Raw genomic sequence first — 19,679 nt, 5'->3', positions numbered from 1 at the left:
ATGGAGAACTGGCCAAATATACTACGGGAGGTCCAAAACTTGCCAAGCAAGGATTGCAGGCAATTATCAGATATCATATATTAAATATAATCAATGGTGAGAGCTGTGTCTGCACAAACACATCTCTTTTTCTGGTGAGTTGGAGCCAATTTTCAAGATAGACGCCGGTCACAAATGTCGAGCCTGAACTTCTCACATTTCTGGCATATCCTATATGCAAATTGCCTTTTCAGAGAAAAAGAGGACTTGAACTCTATAGCGCCACCTATTGGAAGCAGCGATCCTACAAGTCACAATCAACCCTTTAACGAGTCGTGCAATATGACTTAGGATAAAAGCCAAATCAGAATCTCAATTTGCAGACACGGTGTTTCGGGCTGTTGGCCCTCGTCAGTGCAAAGTATGAGAACTGATTTGGCTAGATGAGAGGCGCCAATAGGTGGCGCTATAGAGTTCAAGTCCTCTTTTTCTCTGAAGAGGCAATTTGCATATTACATTTCCCAGAGGAGCATTGCATGGCGAATAAGCCTCCTTACCTTGGCATGCCAGAGTCGGTATGTCACTCTCCACAAGGAGAAACGCTACCCCTTAGACCTCAGTCCGGAGCCTCTCATCTAGCCAAATCAGTTCTCATACTTTGCACTGACGAGGGTCAACAACCCGAAACACTGTGTCTGCAAATTAAGATTCTGATTTGGCTTTTATCCTAAGTCATATTGCATGACTCGTTAAAGGGTTGATTGTGGCTTGTAGGATCGCTGCTTCCAATAGGTGGCGCTATAGAGTTCAGGTCCTCTTTTTCTCTTAAGAGGCAATTTGCATATGGCATATCCCATAAAATTGATCCAAATGCTCAAAATAGGAATACACCTTTATCGATCTGAATGTTGGCGCTGATTAAATATAAACACCTATACTCACCTGTGGTGTCGGCACCTGCTCGCCTGCTCTCCTCGGGGCTCTCGTGCGGTTATGACACGTGAACCCTGCACCCAATCAGCGCTGGCGTCACCGTTCCCGCCTTCGGGCGGCTGCTCTCTGAGTGGACAGTGACGCCAGCTCTGATTGGGCACAGTGCTCACATGATCAGGTGTTTTTATTTTATCGGCACCAAACAGTCAAATCGACACAACCCCTTTAAGTATTAAAAAATAGAAAATAAAAGTCACTAACACAATCTTTAAGTAAAATATATTTTATAAATTACATGTTCAGTATTATAACCCCATGATTGATATCCCCTTAACCATTAAAACATGTAAAAACTTTTTAAATGACAAAATTATGGCTTAACAAGTTAGATACGACAGCAGTATACAAAAGTTTTAGGCCGGTATAGAAAATATGCTGCAAGGAAAGAAGCTTTCAGAAATAGAAGGGTTAAAGTGAACGAAGAAAAGAGAAATTTAAATTTCATCAGTATCTGGTGACCACCCGTCATCTCCATCATCAGTATCTGATGACCACCCGTCATCTCCATCATCAGTATCTGATGACCGCCCGTCATCTCCATCATCAGTATCTGGTGACCGCACTGTCATCTCCATCATCAGTATCTGGTGACCGCCCGTCATCTCCATCATCAGTATCTGGTGACCGCCCGTCATCTCCATCATCAGTATCTGATGACCGCACTGTCATCTCCATCATCAGTATCTGGTTACCGCCCGTCATCTCCATCATCAGTATCTGGTGACCGCCCGTCATCTCCATCATCAGTATCTGATGACCGCACTGTCATCTCCATCATCAGTATCTCGTGACTGCCTGTCATCTCCATCATCAGTATCTGGTGACCACCCGTCATCTCCATCATCAGTATCTGATGACCGCACTGTCATCTCCATCATCAGTATCTGATGACCACCCGTCATCTCCATCATCAGTATCTGATGACCACCCGTCATCTCCATCATCAGTATCTGATGACCGCACTGTCATCTCCATCATCAGTATCTGGTGACCGCCCGTCATCTCCATCATCAGTATCTGGTGACCACCTGTCGCCTCCATCATCAGTATCTGGTGACCGCCCGTCATCTCCATCATCAGTATCTGATGACCGCCCGTCATCTCCATCATCAGTATCTGATGACCGCACTGTCATCTCCATCATCAGTATCTGATGACCGCCTGTCATCTCCATCATCAGTATCTGGTGACCTCCTGTCGCCTCCATCATCAGTATCTGGTGATCGCCCGTCACCTCCATAATCAGTATCTGGTGACTGCCCGTCATCTCCATCATCAGTATCTGGTGACCGCCCATCACCTCCATCATCAGTATCTGGTGACTGCTCGTCGCCTCCATCATCACTGTCTGGTGACCGCTCGTCACCTCCATCATCAGTATCTGGTGACCGCCCGTCACCTCCATCATCAGTATCTGGTGACCGCCCGTCACTTCCATCATCAGTATCTGGTGACCGCCCATCACCTCCATCATCAGTATCTGGTGACCGCTCGTCATCTCCATCATCAGTATCTGGTGACCGCCCGTCGCCTCCATCATCAGTATCTGGTGACCGCCCATCACCTCCATCATCAGTATCTGGTGGCCGCCCGTCGCCTCCATCATCAGTATCTGGTGACCACCCGTCACCTCCATCATCAGTATCTGGTGACCGCCCGTCACTTCCATCATCAGTATCTGGTGACCGTTCATCACCTCCATCATCAGTATCTGGTCACCGCTCGTCGCCTTCATCATCAGTATCTGGTGACCTCCTGTCATCTCCATCATCAGTATCTGGTGACCTCCTGTCGCCTCCATCATCAGTATCTGGTGATCGCCCGTCACCTCCATAATCAGTATCTGGTGACTGCCCGTCATCTCCATCATCAGTATCTGGTGACCGCCCGTCGCCTCCATCATCAGCATCTGGTGAACGCTCGTCGCCTCCATCATCACTGGCTGGTGACCGCTCGTCACCTCCATCATCAGTATCTGGTGACCGCCCGTCACCTCCATCATCAGTATCTGGTGACCGCCCGTCACTTCCATCATCAGTATCTGGTGACCGCCCATCACCTCCATCATCAGTATCTGGTGACCACCTGTCATCTCCATCATCAGTATCTGGTGACCGCCCGTCACCTCCATCATCAGTATCTGGTGACCGCCCATCACCTCCATCATCAGTATCTGGTGGCCGCCCGTCGCCTCCATCATCAGTATCTGGTGACCACCCGTCACCTCCATCATCAGTATCTGGTGACCGCCCGTCACTTCCATCATCAGTATCTGGTGACCGTCCATCACCTCCATCATCAGTATCTGGTCACCGCTCGTCGCCTTCATCATCAGTATCTGGTGACCTCCTGTCGCCTCCATCATCAGTATCTGGTGATCGCCCGTCACCTCCATCATCAGTATCTGGTTACCGCCCGTCACCTCCATCATCAGTATCTGGTGACCGCCCGTCATCTCCATCATCAGTATCTGGTGACCGCCTGTCGCCTCCATCATCAGTATCTGGTGACCGCCCGTCATCTCCATCATCAGTATCTGGTGACCACCCGTCATCTCCATCATCAGTATCTGATGACCGCACTGTCATCTCCATCATCAGTATCTGATGACCACCCGTCATCTCCATCATCAGTATCTGATGACCACCCGTCATCTCCATCATCAGTATCTGATGACTGCACTGTCATCTCCATCATCAGTATCTGGTGACCGCCCGTCATCTCCATCATCAGTATCTGGTGACCACCTGTCGCCTTCATCATCAGTATCTGGTGACCGCCCGTCATCTCCATCATCAGTATCTGATGACCGCCCGTCATCTCCATCATCAGTATCTGATGACCGCACTGTCATCTCCATCATCAGTATCTGATGACCGCCTGTCATCTCCATCATCAGTATCTGGTGACCTCCTGTCGCCTCCATCATCAGTATCTGGTGATCGCCCGTCACCTCCATAATCAGTATCTGGTGACTGCCCGTCATCTCCATCATCAGTATCTGGTGACCGCCCGTCGCCTCCATCATCAGCATCTGGTGACCGCCCATCACCTCCATCATCAGTATCTGGTGACCGCTCGTCGCCTCCATCATCACTGTCTGGTGACCGCTCGTCACCTCCATCATCAGTATCTGGTGACCGCCCGTCACCTCCATCATCAGTATCTGGTGACCGCCCATCACTTCCATCATCAGTATCTGGTGACCGCCCATCACCTCCATCATCAGTATCTGGTGACCACCTGTCATCTCCATCATCAGTATCTGGTGACCGCCCGTCGCCTCCATCATCAGTATCTGGTGACCGCCCATCACCTCCATCATCAGTACCTGGTGGCCGCCCGTCGCCTCCATCATCAGTATCTGGTGACCACCCGTCACCTCCATCATCAGTATCTGGTGACCGCCCGTCACTTCCATCATCAGTATCTGGTGACCGTCCATCACCTCCATCATCAGTATCTGGTCACCGCTCGTCGCCTTCATCATCAGTATCTGGTGACCTCCTGTCATCTCCATCATCAGTATCTGGTGACCTCCTGTCGCCTCCATCATCAGTATCTGGTGATCGCCCGTCACCTCCATAATCAGTATCTGGTGACTGCCCGTCATCTCCATCATCAGTATCTGGTGACCGCCCGTCGCCTCCATCATCAGCATCTGGTGAACGCCCATCACCTCCATCATCAGTATCTGGTGACCGCTCGTCGCCTCCATCATCACTGTCTGGTGACCGCTCGTCACCTCCATCATCAGTATCTGGTGACCGCCCGTCACCTCCATCATCAGTATCTGGTGACCGCCCGTCACTTCCATCATCAGTATCTGGTGACCGCCCATCACCTCCATCATCAGTATCTGGTGAGCACCTGTCATCTCCATCATCAGTATCTGGTGACCGCCCGTCGCCTCCATCATCAGTATCTGGTGACCGCCCATCACCTCCATCATCAGTATCTGGTGGCCGCCCGTCGCCTCCATCATCAGTATCTGGTGACCACCCGTCACCTCCATCATCAGTATCTGGTGACCGCCCGTCACTTCCATCATCAGTATCTGGTGACCGTCCATCACCTCCATCATCAGTATCTGGTCACCGCTCGTCGCCTTCATCATCAGTATCTGGTGACCTCCTGTCGCCTCCATCATCAGTATCTGGTGATCGCCCGTCACCTCCATCATCAGTATCTGGTTACCGCCCGTCACCTCCATCATCAGTATCTGGTGACCGCCCGTCATCTCCATCATCAGTATCTGGTGACCGCCTGTCGCCTCCATCATCAGTATCTGGTGACCGCCTGTCATCTCCATCATCAGTATCTGGTGACCTCCTGTCGCCTCCATCATCACTGTCTGGTGACCGCCCGTCACCTCCATCATCAGTATCTGGTGACCGCCCGTCACCTCCATCATCAGTATCTGGTGACCGCTCGTCACCTCCATCATCAGTATCTGGTGACCGCCCGTCACCTCAATCATCAGTATCTGGTGACCGCCTGTGACTTCCATCATCAGTATCTGGTGACCGCCCGTCACCTCCATCATCAGTATCTGGTGACCACCTGTCATCTCCATCATCAGTATCTGGTGACTGCCCGTCGCCTCCATAATCAGTATCTGGTGACCGCCCGTCACCTCCATCTTCAGTATGTGGTGACCGCCCATCACCTCCATCATCAGTATCTGGTGACCGCCGGTCGCCTCCATCATCAGTATCTGGTGACTGCCTGTCACCTCCATCATCAGTATCTGGTGACCGCCCGTCACCTCCATCATCAGTATCTGGTGACCGCCCGTCGCCTCCATCATCAGTATCTGGTGACCGCCCGTCGCCTCCATCATCAGTATCTGGTGACTGCCCGTCCCCTCCATTATCAGTGTCTTTTGTGTTAATAAATAGAATGGTCAATAGACTAATACAATGTACTGGGAGGTCAAGTAGCAAAACTGCCTGACTTCACAAAGGAGAAAAAAACATAGAAGATGCCTGTAGAGCCTTACCTTTGTTAATGGTGTTGCCATCTTTTCCTTCCGGAGATGACTGCTCATCACGCCCTGGTCTGCAGGCTGCAGAAACTGGGAGACGTCACACTACTGTTTCTGCTACAGTTATCAATTAGAAACCACAATATTTCATGATTTTATTCTGGGTAGTGACATGAGAAAAAGTTGATCCTTGTCCACAACTATCTGCTGGTGTAACCGATTTGAGAAGAGCAAAATGCTTTTACAGGATGCTAGTCCACAGCAAGACCCCTGTGAACCTTCTCATACCTGTTGGCATCCTTGGCTACTGTTTTAAGTAGCTTGCCAACATTGATGAGACATGGTGCAAGCATGACGTGGCGGAATAATCAAAGGAGACGTCGGCAGGTAGGAAGCGCTTCATAGGGCTCTGATTTGGTGACCATAGGACGAGAGTCCTGTCAATATACCGTGTTTCTCCGAAAATAAGATAGGGGGTCTTATACTATTTGTTGCTCCAAAAGATGGGTTAAGCCTTATTTGCAGGGGGCGTTTTATTTTTTTCTATGAAAAACAATGTATATTTATTCCTGAACAAAAAAAAAATAAACATTTAATGAAATATAATCATGTTATCAATATAAATGTACACACAAACACGTAATTATACACCGCACTGCACAGAGCAGCCTGCCTCCTCGAGACTCCTGCGGTCACATCACCATGATGTCGCCAAAGGTCCTAAAGCAGTTTTAACCTCAGAATAGAAATGCTGGGGGCCCCTAAGAGAGTCCTGAGTGTAGCTAGGGCTTATTTTCGGAATAGGCCTTATATTTCAAGCCTACTAGTGTAATCCTATAAAATCATGCCAGGGCTTATTTTCAGGGTAGGTCTTATTTTCGGGGAAACACAGTATTTTCTCATTTCTATACAACATTATTTTCATTATAGACCATGTTGTTAATTTTATCATATAATAATAAATGGAACACACCAATAAATTTGGACACACCTTCTCATTTAAAGATTTTTCTGTATTTTCTTGACTATGGAAATTGTACATTCACACTGAAGGCATCAAAACTATGAATTACCACATGTGGAATTATATACTTAACAAAAAAGTGTGAAACAACGGAAAATATGTCTTATATTCTAGGTTCTTCAAAGTAGCCACCTTTTGCTTTGATGACTGCTTTGCACACTCTTGGCATTCTCTTGATGAGCTTCAAGAGGTAGTCACCGGAAATGGTTTTCACTTCACAGGTGTGCCCTTTCAGGTTTAATAAGAGGGATTTCTTGCCTTATCAATGGGGTTGGGACCATCAGTTGTGTTGTGCAGAAGTCAGGTGGATACACAGCTGATAGTCCTACTGAATAGACTGTTAGAATTTGTATTATGGCAAGAAAAAAAGCAGCTAAGTAAAGAAAAACGAGTGGCCATCATTACTTTAAGAAATGAAGGTCAGTCAGTCCGAAAAATTGGGAAAACTTTGAAAGTGTCCCCAAGTGCAGTAGCAAAAACCATCGAGCGCTATAAAGAAACTGGCTCACATGAGGTCCGTCCCAGGAAAGGAAGACCAAGAGTCACCTCTGCTTCTGAGGATAAGTTTATCCGAGTCACCAGCCTCAGAAATCGCAGGTTAACAGCAGCTCAGATTAGAGACCAGGTCAATGCCACACAGAGTTCTAGCAGCAGACACATCTCTACAACAACTGTTAAGAGGAGACTTTGTGCAGCAGGCCTTCATGGTAAAATAGCTGTTAGGAAACCACTGCTAAGGACAGGCCACAAGCAGAAGAGACTTGTTTGGGCTGAAGAACACAAGGAATGGACATTAGACCAGTGGAAATCTGTGCTTTGGTCTGATGAGTCCAAATTTGAGATCTTTGGTTCCAACCACCGTGTCTTTGTGCGACACAGAAAAGGTGAATGGATGGACTCTACATGCCTGGTTCCCACCGTGAAGCATGGAGGAGGAGGTGTGATGGTGTGGGGGTGCTTTGCTGGTGACACTGTTGGGGATTTATTCAAAATTGAAGGCATACTGTACCAGCATGGCTACCACAGCATCTTGCAGCGGCATGCTATTCCATCCGGTTTGCGTTTAGTTGGACCATCATTTATTTTTCAACAGGACAATGACCCCAAACACACCTCCAGGCTGTGTAAGGGCTACTTGACCAAGAAGGAGAGTGATGGGGTGCTACGCCAGATGAGCTACAGTCGCCAGACCTGAACCCAATCGAGATGGTTTGGGGTGAGCTGGACCGCAGAGTGAAGGAAAAAGGGCCAACAAGTGCTAAGCATCTCTGGGAACTCCTTCAAGATTGTTGGAAGACCATTTCCGGTGACTACCTCTTGAAGCTCATCAAGAGAATGCCAAGAGTGTGCAAAGCAGTCATCAAAGCAAAAGGTGGCTACTTTGAAGAACCTAGAATATAAGACATATTTTCAGTTGTTTCACACTTTTTTGTTAAGTATATAATTCCACATGTGGTAATTCATAGTTTTGATGCCTTCAGTGTGAATGTACAATTTTCATAGTCATGAAAATGCAGAAAAATCTTTAAATGAGAAGATGTGTCCAAACTTTTGGTCTGTACTGTATATGCTGTGTTCACATTTCCATATCTTCCTTTCTTACTTGAACCATGTCTGTTATAACAGTTCTGCTGTGGTCAGCCGGGCTTCTAATGTTTGATAGATCTTACCTATAAATAATGATGGTACTGAACACTATTATGGTGACATTTTACAGAGTTTTTGTGGCATCCAATATTACAAGACATTGAACTGCCTGTTCTGACTGATAAGTCTGAAGCTGAACTACAATGTAGGATTACTGGATATTTCCCCGATGCTGTGACGGTGAGCTGGTATAAGAAGAAGAAGGGACAGGTGAAATCTCTACATGACAACAATAAGTATAAGACGTCAGTCACTAAGTCGGAGAGACTTCATGACTCCACATTCTCCTGTACAGCCCGACTGCGGTTTACTCCAACACTGAAAAAGCAGGAATCAGAGATCATCTGCAGAGTGGAGCATCCTAGCCTGGAGAGACCACTAGAGAGGAGCACCGGACCCTTACATGTAGAGAGTAAGTACGGCACAGTACATGTATAGCATCATTTGAAATCTTTTTTTCTTTATTTTGCCTGTTTGTTAGGCAATCCCTGCATGTGTTGTGGCTGTCGTACAGTTGCGAGACATGCAGTCGCGGTGGCCCAAAACTTTTTTTTTTTTTTTTTCGAGCACGCCAAAGATACTCTGTTAGCACTGGAGCATGCTCGGATAACACCTTATGTGACCACGTTCACCCATCACTAGCCACGACTCCATCATCGCTGAAACACTGCCAGTACGGGAGGAGCATATATGTTATTTTTACTTTACAAGGGATAATATAGTAGGTCAGAAGGGGTTCTCCAAGTTAGTAGACAACTCCTTTAATCATTTAAAATCTAATTCCAATCCAAGTGTTATGATGAGTCTGCTGAAGACACAAGCGCCGTGACCCATGCCATCAGTGCACTTTAATTACCATACATCGCAGCTCATTATTTACCCATTTAAGTTTCTTATACATTTGTGGTTGTTCCAGCAGTAGTAGCAATCTACTATATATAATCGGCTTATCCCGTCTGTCTGTCCGTCCAGGAAATCCCGCGTCGCTGATTGGTCCGGCCGCGGCCAATAAGCGACGCGGGATTTCAGAACAAGATGGCGGCCGTTAGCGGTTCATCTGCCACACGGAGGTCAGCGGCGATGCAGCCGGGAGATGACCGGCGCTAGCCAGTCATCTCCCGGCTGCTCGCAGCAGAAGTACCCCGACCGGCGGCCTAGGCGGCGCCACTCCCCGATTCTCCCTTCACACTTGCTGTCGGGAGAGCAGCGGCCCTAGCCGCTGATCTCCCGACGGAAGCCGCATGGAGGTCAGCGGCGATGCAGCCGGGAGATGACCGGCGCTAGCTGGTCATCTCCCGGCTGCTGGCAGTGGTAGTACCCGCACAGGCAGCGCCGCTCCCCGGTTCTCACTCACACGATTCGCTGATTGGTCGCGGCCGCCTGCCGTGACCAATCAGCAATATTGGCACGAAATTTAAAACACCGCTGTCCTGTCGCCACCAATCAGCAATGAGCGCAGTCTGGCCGCGAATTGGTGCCGGATTTGAAACACGCTTCGCTGATTGGTCACGCCCGGCCGCGACCAATCAGCGATATTGGCGCAAAATTTAAAACACCGCTTCTCTGATTGGTCGCAGCCAGCTGGACGCGACCAATCAGCGACTGGCACAGCCCGGCTGCAAATTGGCGCCACATTTGAAACACGCAGGCCACCGTCGGGAGATCAGCGGCAACGCAGCCGAGAGATGACCGGTGCTAGCCGGTCATCTCCCGGCTGCTCGCAGCAGAAGTACCCCGACCGGCGGCCTTGCTCCCCGGGCCTCCCTTCACACTTGCCGCGTGGTCAGCGATGTTGTCACAAGCAGTATTGACAACATGACGTAATTACAAAATTCATTAGGGGCCCCGGGGGGATACATTGGGGGGTTAATTTAAAGTAGTGCACAACCCATTTAAACACTGCTTCACTGATTAGTCGCGCCCGGTCGGCCGCATACATATTCTAGAATACCCGATGCGTTAGAATCGAGCCACCATCTAGTACTGTATATACGTGCAGTGTAGGCAGGGCAGTTCTTCTGCTTTAATATGGAGATTTTCTAATGATACTTATCCTGTGTTTATATTACTCTTCACAGAAAACTCATCATTAAGAAACTGCACCCAAGAGACCAGCGACTGAACGCTACAACGCTAGAAGACAATGTTTTCAGTCCCAGAACACTCCGGGCTCGATTCAGTATTACATTTGTACCTGTTTTTTGTCCAGTTTTTACTTCTTTGCATCAAATTCATTTTTCCATTTGCGCCTTTTTTGAAGTCTATTTTATCATTCTGTATGTTTTTACTTTGTTGCTGTGGTTTAGGGTCTCCAGGTGTTTTTGCCTGATTCATCATTTGCAACTTTTCAAAAACATTTTCGCAAATGTACTCCAGTCACCTCGGAACGGTTTTGAATTTTATTTTTTTTTGGACAATTTTTGCAACTTTTTGTGCTAAAATGTTGCAAAAAAAAAACAGTTAACGTTAGGAAAAAAGCAAGAAAAAAAAAAAACACCACCATTTTTTACGTTGTGCAACATTCATGGAACGTGTGTGCAATTTTGATGAATTTGGCATCGAAAAAGTCAGTAACTTACATTGTAACTTTATATGATGTGTAAAAAAGCTGAAAGGTGAAGGTGGCTCTCAGCCTTGTGTATATGGACTTTACACTGCTATAATCCAACCTGTGTGACGTTGATTTTTTTTATGTTACTCACTTACATAGTGGCATTAATTCCACAGCGCTTTACTGACATTATCGGCACAGTCCCCATTGGGGCTCACAATCTAAACGTTACCAGTTATTGTTGTATTACTCTTTTGCCTGTAATGATTTTAGGGAATCCGCGAGGATTAATGATTTTGTTAAAATTTGTTACATGTTAAAAGCGTCCAGACACCACAATTCTTATAATAAAGGAGACATAACACTAGTTGAGCTTTTCCTTATGGGTGATCCACATCGCTCCTGTGCAGGGAAATACTAAAAATCACCCACGCACATTAGATGGCTGTTGGCCAAGCGTAAGATGATAACTTCCAAAGCTTTATTATACAGCTGCAAACACATGATTACAGTGGCGGTTTGCATCTCTTAGGGGACCTGAAAGGTTCCTGTTCCACAGTCCCAGAACTCATAGTGCAGAAGGAATAACAACATGGAGATGGATAATCAGGTATTTCACTTCTATCAACATGGAGGATCTCTCCGGCCACAGTTCAGATGGTAAGAAATGACATGTTTTGAAAGGCTAGCTATAAATCCTTCCGGAGCTGATATTCAGAAGAGCTTTTATCAGCAAGTCGTCCAGTTAAGAAGTGATCTGAATTCCGTGCAGTCTGAGAGCAGTAGTGAAAACAACAGTTTCATCAGGACTCTGGGAGCTGAAGTTATACTGAAAAACGAACATGTGATTCATAGATGACTCTTGATGGTGTCATTAGCGCTATCTTCAGAAACTTTCTGTACAGATGGAAATATGCAAGACGTCGTCTGACAAGTCTAAAATGATGGAAAAATCATCCACTACTAATTAATTGCAGCACTGTGAAAATAATAACAAAACACTACATACTTCCCTCCTCAACCAGCACCGGTATACAGCTCTATGATCTGTGCCAGGCAGTTATGTGACACACCCAATGTCATGTGACTGCTGCAGGCAATCAACGACCACTGATCGTCTGCAGCCTTCACTATTCTGTCAAGAGCGGAAGAAAAGGCACCTCCTCCAAAATGGAGGTGCCCGTGCAAGGTTGTAGCTCTGTGTTCTAACTCTGCTTCAGCCCTCAGGTCCCGCGGCTAGTATGACTACCAGTCCAGTCCGCCAGCCTGACTATCAGTCCAGTCCGCCAGCCTGACTATCAGTCCAGTCTGCCAGCCTGACTATCAGTCCAGTCCGCCAGCCTGACTACCAGTCCAGTCCGCCAGCCTGACTACCAGTCCAGTCCGCCAGCCTGACGTCCAGTCCGCCAGCCTGACTACCAGTCCAGCCCGCCAGCCTGACTACCAGTCCAGTCCGCCAGCCTGACTACCTGTCTCCGCCAGCCAAGTACATTCTCCAGCCCGACGGTCTGCCTACGGTCCAAACCCGCCAGTCTGTCTATGGGCCAGGCTTGCCTGCCTACCCGGAGGACGTACCAGTTACCTGCCGTGCCTACCAGCCAGCCTACCTGGAGGCTCCTACTAGTTACCCGTGGTGTCTGCCAGTTAGTCTACCCGGATCAACCGTGTAGAATCTGGTGAGTTTTGGGGTGCCAGTTAATATTAATTAACAAGAGCTACTGGATCTTTAAAAGGGGATTTATTACAAATTGGATATTTACAATAACATACATAAGGGAAACCTAACTAAGGGACAAGGGAACAATGTAAGGGAAAAGGTAAAAGGAGAGGGTGGTAGAAGATGTGAAGTGAGAAGAAGAAGAAGAATACCTAACTAGTTTGATGTGCTACCTTTATATCAGTTACACAGTCAGACATGGCCCATCCCTGTAACACCTCCTCATAATGATACCATCCAATCAGGTCACAGTCTTTGAAGTTCTCCAGAAACATGCACATGGCTGCTGATGCAGACACTCTTCTGAAGGTGGCGCTCTTAGGTATAGACTGGGTAAGAGTATCAGAGTTCATACATGATTGCAGTGGTCTTCATCTTCCTGCTGATGGCGTCTGGTATATAGCCAAAAGGTCTTTGTATCAAGTGGCCCGAGGACAGGTTCAACTGCATTTTGCTTGGAGATAAGAGGTCAACTTGAAGAACAATGGTCTGTAATCCAAACACCACAGGGGTTATGTACCTTTCAAGAGGCCAGACAAGATGTCTGTGGCACCCCAGGGGTCTGGTTTCCCAAAGTAATGTAATGTTATGTCTGAGAGCAGGTGGGAGGTCCTTTGGTCAGGGATCCTGTGCATGCCACACCTCCTGCCCAGTCTTGGGAGGGGAAGAACTTCCCCTATATAAACCCGGGGCTGAGGCAGGGTTAGGAGTCAAGGAGAGTAGAGACGAGAAACAGTCATAGGAAGAAACAGCAGAAGCTCAGTGGGAGCAATACTACAAAGAGTCAGGGGCTGGCAGCTGCAGAGCTCGCCCTGACTGAGAAGCTTTCTTACCGGACCCGGCGTCCGAGGCTGTGGGGACTAACTCTTACCCAGCAGCAGAAGCCGACCGGCAGGGGATTTCAGGTCCTCAGGCCCAGAAACCCGAAGGCAAGGTCACACGCGTGGGACCAGCACCGCCATCGTGGAGCGGAAGCCATTAGAAGGCCCCGAGTCACCGGCCATACGGGTGAGCACCACACGGCACACTCAGGGACGTGGGCTACTTATATCCGCTTCTAGCAAGGTAGCCAGAAGAGTACAGTCAGTTTGGGAGGCCTACAACTCCGCCTGGCCAGGGGAGATCCCATCTGCTCAAGGACTGACCAGGCCCCGTTCGCTAGCAAGTACTCCGGGAGGGTCTATCGTTGTTACCAGTAAAGACCCTGAATTACACCGCACCGTCTCTGAGTGGTTCCTGCTACCCCCATCTTCCACGTCGTCTGCCCTGAGGCCATACCCCTCCCGTTGGGGGTTATACTATCACGCTGCACAATTCTACACCGGCTTCAGCGGTCTGCCCTGCAGCGGCAGCTCCATAGCTGCAAATCAACGGGTGGCGTAGTCGACACTCAAATAACACCTATCAAGACTGCCACACACTGAGTTTGACTCCCTGGGCACGGACCGGGTCCCCGCCACTCGGAGACTACAACCCTCATCTGATCCGGTTCCGGGTAAGCCCCCGTGCGCGAGACGCTGCGCGACACAGCAGGCCCAGGGGCGTGTCAACTTTGGCGTAGTCGGCAGGATTTCGTGCCCGCAACCACCGGGTACTGCGTGCCTGAAAAAGAGACTTTTAAAACTTACCATCCGTGAAGTTTTCCCGCCATCGGTGAAGATTCCCGCCATCCGGCGCCATTTTCAGCCTTCTTCCCGCCATCTGTGAAGATTCCCGCCATCCGGCGCCATCTTCAGCCTTCTTCCCGCCATCCGTGGAGTTTTCCCGCCGTTGGACGCCATCTTGAGGACGCCGCGCGGGAAGAAGAGGGGCGTGGACTCCGAAAGCGCGCGAGAACTGAAGCCCCGCCTCACGTCCGGACGTTGCGTAAGGTCCTGGAAGGAGCCCAGCAGACGCCGACGTCACCGGAGCGCGACGGAAGGTCCTCAACCCTGACGATCTACTGCGGAGCCGCGGCCTACGGAACAGGATCATCGCAAGGTAGGCCACGGTCCACTAGGGGGGAGGAAGATGTCGGATGCGGAGGAGAGCTTCATTGCCTCAACCCCCGCCAGCGCCACCGCTGCTGCAGTTATGCCCTTCACCATGCCCTATATCCCGGGAGCAGCTTGGCTACCCCAGTACTCAGGGGAGTCACATACCCTGCATGACTTTAGAGAAAAGCTGGATAGCCTCTTCCAGGTGTACCCCCTCACAGAAGAGCAAAAAGTGAGCATCCTGGTGGCCCAACTAACCGGGGCAGCCAAAAGGGAAGTAAAATCCTGGCCACCTGGGAGGAAGACTGTCGCAGGGATACTAACCCGGCTGAAGGATACCTTTGATACCCGCACCTCAGCCGAGATTAAGCTTAGATTCTACGGGTGCAAGCAGCGAGCGCATGAGAGTATAAGGGACTATGCACTAAACCTACAAGAGGCCCTGAGGGCCATTAAGCAGACCGACCCTGATGGAGTGGGAAACGAGGACAGGCTGTTGACCGAACAATTTATAGAGGGACTATATTGTAATGCCCACCGAACCCAGTTGCGGGCGATGGCCTTACAGGATCCCCATCTGGGCTTTGCACAGTTCAAGGACAGAGCCATCCGGGTGCTCCGAGAACCGGCACCGGGTGGCGTTGTGACCCACAGGCGCCCAGCTATCACTTACCACCAGGAGGCGGCGCCCTTGTCGGCAGGGCCTGTGGGAGCTGATGCGCAGGCTTTGGACAATGACCCGGCTCCAGACCTACACCATCAGGTCCAAGAGCTAGCTAAGAGCGTTGCTGCGCTAACCCGAACTGTGCAGTCTTTACAGGTTTCCACCCCAGGGAAGATCCAGCTGGCATCCGGACCGGAGGACATCCCGTGGCGTCGACCAAGGAGGACCCCACCGGCCAGAGGAAGACCCAGTGACCGATACAGCGAAGACGGACGACCCATCTGCCGCCGCTGCAATCAACCCGGACATATGGCAAGGTACTGTTCTTTAAACGGGCACAACCTGGGGTAGAGGGCCAACCCCCAGGAAAAAGATCACCAGGCCCATCGAACTGGCGCGACAGATATGTGGGAGGACGTCCAGTCTTGCCTGTGGTACTGGATGGCATTCCCATGAGTGCCCTACTGGACACCGGGTCACAGGTCACCACCATCCCGTACGTGCTCTTTAAGCAGTACTGGAATGACTCGGATATTACCCGCTACCCTGACGACGACTTGAGTATCATCGCCAGCAATGGCCAGCCCGTGCCACAGATCGGATTTAAAGAGGTGACCATCAAAATCGGTAGAGTCGAACTGGCAGCACAGGGACTGATCATTGTAGATATTGACAAACATGAGAGTCACCCAAAAATAACTCTAGGAACTAATGTAATTGAAAATTGTCTTGCAGAGGTGATTTTCCTTTTACAGCAGGTTGCCAAGAACGCCAGCTCCGGCGAGCAGCGGGTGCTCCAGAAAGAGATCCGGGCACTGATGCGACGGCAACAGGTGGAACTCTCCGGCGGTGAGATTGGTAGCGTAAGAATGTGTGACCCTTTTCCTATTGCCATGCCCCCAAAAAGTGAAATGATGATTTGGTGCCGGGCAGCTATTGGTCTGAGAGGTAGAGATTACCAGGAAATGGTAGAACCAGTTTACTCAGACAGTAGGCCCACCATCTTGACAGCACGGGGGGTGGTTAATGTACGCCATGGGAGGGTGCCCGTTCGCATAATCAATATCGGGAAGAGGGAAGTGTACCTGCCCCGGTATGCCACGCTAGCCAAATTATATACCATTAACCAAAATGCTATACAATCTGTGGAACCCTTGCCTCCATCTCACCCGGAGGAAGGTAACGGCTCTAAGAAAACAATGGAGGACTGGTGTCAGCAACTACATTTGGGTACTGACTCCACTCCCTCACATCAGAAACAGGGAGTCTATCGGGTGGTTCAAGAGTACGAGAGAGTGTTTAGTAAACACCCGTTAGACTTCGGGCGAGTCAAGGGGGTAGAACACCACATTCCCACGGGAGACCATCCTCCCATAAAAGAGAGGTATCGACCCGTACCCCCTGCACACTACCAACACGCCAAGGGGATGCTTAGAGACATGAAGGAGGCTGGGGTGATCAGGGATAGCTGTAGCCCCTGGGCAGCTCCACTAGTCTTAGTCAGAAAAAAAGACAACACCATGAGGATGTGTGTAGATTACCGGAAAATCAACCGTATCACACACAAGGATGCGTACCCCTTACCAAGGATAGAGGAGTCATTGGCTGCTTTAAGATCTGCTAACTTCTTCTCTACCTTGGATCTCACTAGCGGGTACTGGCAGGTTCCTGTAGCAGAGGCGGACCGGGAGAAGACCGCATTCACCACCCCGATGGGACTTAGCGAGTTCACCTGCATGCCGTTCGGACTCTGCAACGCACCAGGAACCTTCCAACGACTAATGGAGTGTTGTCTGGGCCACAGAAACTTCGAGACGGTCCTGTTGTACCTGGATGATGTCATCGTATATTCCAAGACGTATGAGGACCACCTGAAACACCTGGCGGAAGTGTTCGAAGCTCTGGCGAGTTACGGCCTAAAGGTGAAACCCTCCAAGTGTCACCTCCTGAAACCAAAGGTGCAGTACCTGGGACACGTGGTGAGCGCTGACTGAGTGGCTCCCGACCCTGATAAGATCACCGCAATTAAGGAATGGCCAAGCCCCTCCAGCGTAAAAGAAGTGCGGCAGTTCCTCGGGTTGGTAGGCTACTACCGAAGGTTTATTCCCGGTTTCACCAAAAAGGCAGCACCTATGCAGGACCTCCTGATAGGCCAGTCCCGGAAGGCCAAGAACCAGAAGCCGCCCTTCAAATGGGAGGAGCTGGAAGAAGAGTCCTTCCGCCAGCTGAAGATGGCCCTCACGGGGGACGAAATCCTGGCGTACCCGGATTATAGCCAGCCCTTTATCCTCTACACCGACGCCAGTAACATCGGGCTAGGAGCCGTACTGTCCCAGATCCAGCAGGGGAAGGAACGAGTAATCGCCTACGCCAGCCGAAAGCTGCGACCCACCGAAAGGAACCCCGAGAATTACAGCTCATTTAAGCTAGAGTTCCTGGCCGTAGTATGGGCAGTCACCGAGCGCTTTAAGCATTACCTCGCTTCTTCCCGGTTCACCGTGTACACGGATAACAACCCGTTGACACACCTGGACACGGCAAGACTCGGTGCCCTGGAGCAGAGGTGGATGGCCCGTCTGTCCAACTACGAGTTCACAATCAAATACCGGGCCGGACGCTCCAATACCAACGCGGACGCCCTGTCCAGGATGCCCAACCTGCCGGACGAAGGAGAAGATCCGGAGGGACTGGAAGAAGTTGAACTCCCTGCGTTCCACCGTCATGGGACTATCCAGTACTCCCACCGGGTAAGGAGTAAGCAGGCTGCTACGTTGAACCCCTTACCTCACTACAACTGGGCGGAAACGCAAGACAGCGACCCTGCCGTCCGACTGGTGAAGGAGATGCTGACTCGCCCGGAGGCTTGCCTTGAACCAGACGCTCCGGAGGAAGCCAAACAACTATGGGCAGAGAGGAGTCGACTGTTCCTTTACAAGGGGAAGTTGTGCCGCAGAATGGTTAACTCCCGGACGCATGAACTACTCTGGCAAGTAGTGGTGCCACGAAGAGACGCAGCCATGGTGATGGAGGCATACCACGACGGAGCTGGACACTTCGGGTGGAAGAAGCTGGAGTTCCTGCTGCGCGAGCGATTCCACTGGGTAGGCATGAGGGGAACCATTGAGAAGTGGTGCAGAGACTGTGGCCCGTGCAACCTAAGAAGGAAGGACCGTGCCAGCCAGAAGACTCCCCTGCAGTCCATCGTCACCCGGCAGCCGTTGGAACTGGTAGCCTTGGATCATGTAAAACTGACCCCAAGCAGAAGTGGCTACGTCTACGCACTAACCATCGTGGATCACTACTCCCGGTTCTTGGTTGTCGTCCCCGTCAAGGACTTAACAGCTCGAACAGCAGCGAGAGCCTTCCAGCAGCATTTCTGCCGTCCACACGGGTACCCGGACCAAGTGTTGACAGACCAGGGACCTGCCTTTGAAGCGGAGGTCTTCCAGGAATTCTGCACTCTGTATGGCTGCCGGAAGATAAGGACGACACCCTATCATCCGCAAACTAATGGACTTTGTGAGAAAATGAACCAGGTGGTAATGGATCTTCTGAAAACGTTGCCCCTGGAAGAACGCAGTCTGTGGCCTGAGAAGCTGCCCGATCTGGTGGACCTATACAACCACATCCCGGTAGGTTCCACCAACTGTACCCCGGCTTACCTAATGAGGGCAAGACCTGGTAAGTTACCTGTTGACCTGGAAATGGGAGTCCTGACACCCGAGGACACTTCACCAGAAGCAGACTGGGACACAGAGAGGCAGCAGCAGTACCGGAAAGTACAGGAGAGCGTGGAGCGAAGTCTCTGTCAGGCTAGGGAAAGACAAGAGAAAACTTACAACCAGTATGCTCCCGCTGTTCCCCTGGTACCCGGAGAGCAGGTCTTGAAGAGGAAGAGACGGCTCCACAAGTTGGACGACCAGTGGGAGAAGGACCCGTACACCGTACTGCCCTCAAGCCACGAGAACCCGAAGGTTTGTACCATCAGTAAAGACGGAGGGGAAACTACAGCCATTGTATCCCGGGACCACCTGAAGAAGTGTCCCGAACAACTGAGGAACCCTGAAGAGGAACAAGAAGACCATCGACCCGTAGAGGAAAGGGAAGATATGGTTAGTACTGTGCTCGGGGACTTCCCTCG

At 50.2% G+C, this 19,679-nt stretch overlaps 1 protein-coding gene across 1 annotated transcript in view; it reads left to right on the top strand.

Moving 5' to 3' along the window:
* LOC141162486 (uncharacterized) overlaps positions 1 to 11,548 on the top strand; it is an 89,919-nt gene extending 78,371 nt beyond the window's left edge. Inside the window, exons 17-18 of the mRNA XM_073648652.1 lie at positions 8,701 to 9,042; positions 10,709 to 11,548. Of these exons, the coding sequence (XP_073504753.1) occupies positions 8,701 to 9,042; positions 10,709 to 10,752 (386 nt within the window). The 3' untranslated portion in view covers positions 10,753 to 11,548. The remainder of the gene's footprint in view (positions 1 to 8,700; positions 9,043 to 10,708) is intronic.
* The last annotated feature ends 8,131 nt before the right edge of the window (positions 11,549 to 19,679 follow it).

The sequence above is a fragment of the Phyllobates terribilis genome, unplaced genomic scaffold (assembly GCF_046119375.1).
Source record: "Phyllobates terribilis strain yellow unplaced genomic scaffold, ASM4611937v1 Scaffold_9__5_contigs__length_417890890, whole genome shotgun sequence".
Taxonomy (NCBI): Eukaryota; Metazoa; Chordata; class Amphibia; order Anura; family Dendrobatidae; genus Phyllobates; species Phyllobates terribilis.
The sequence above is the reverse complement of the archived record's forward strand: the minus strand, read 5'-3'. Positions and strand labels throughout refer to the sequence as shown.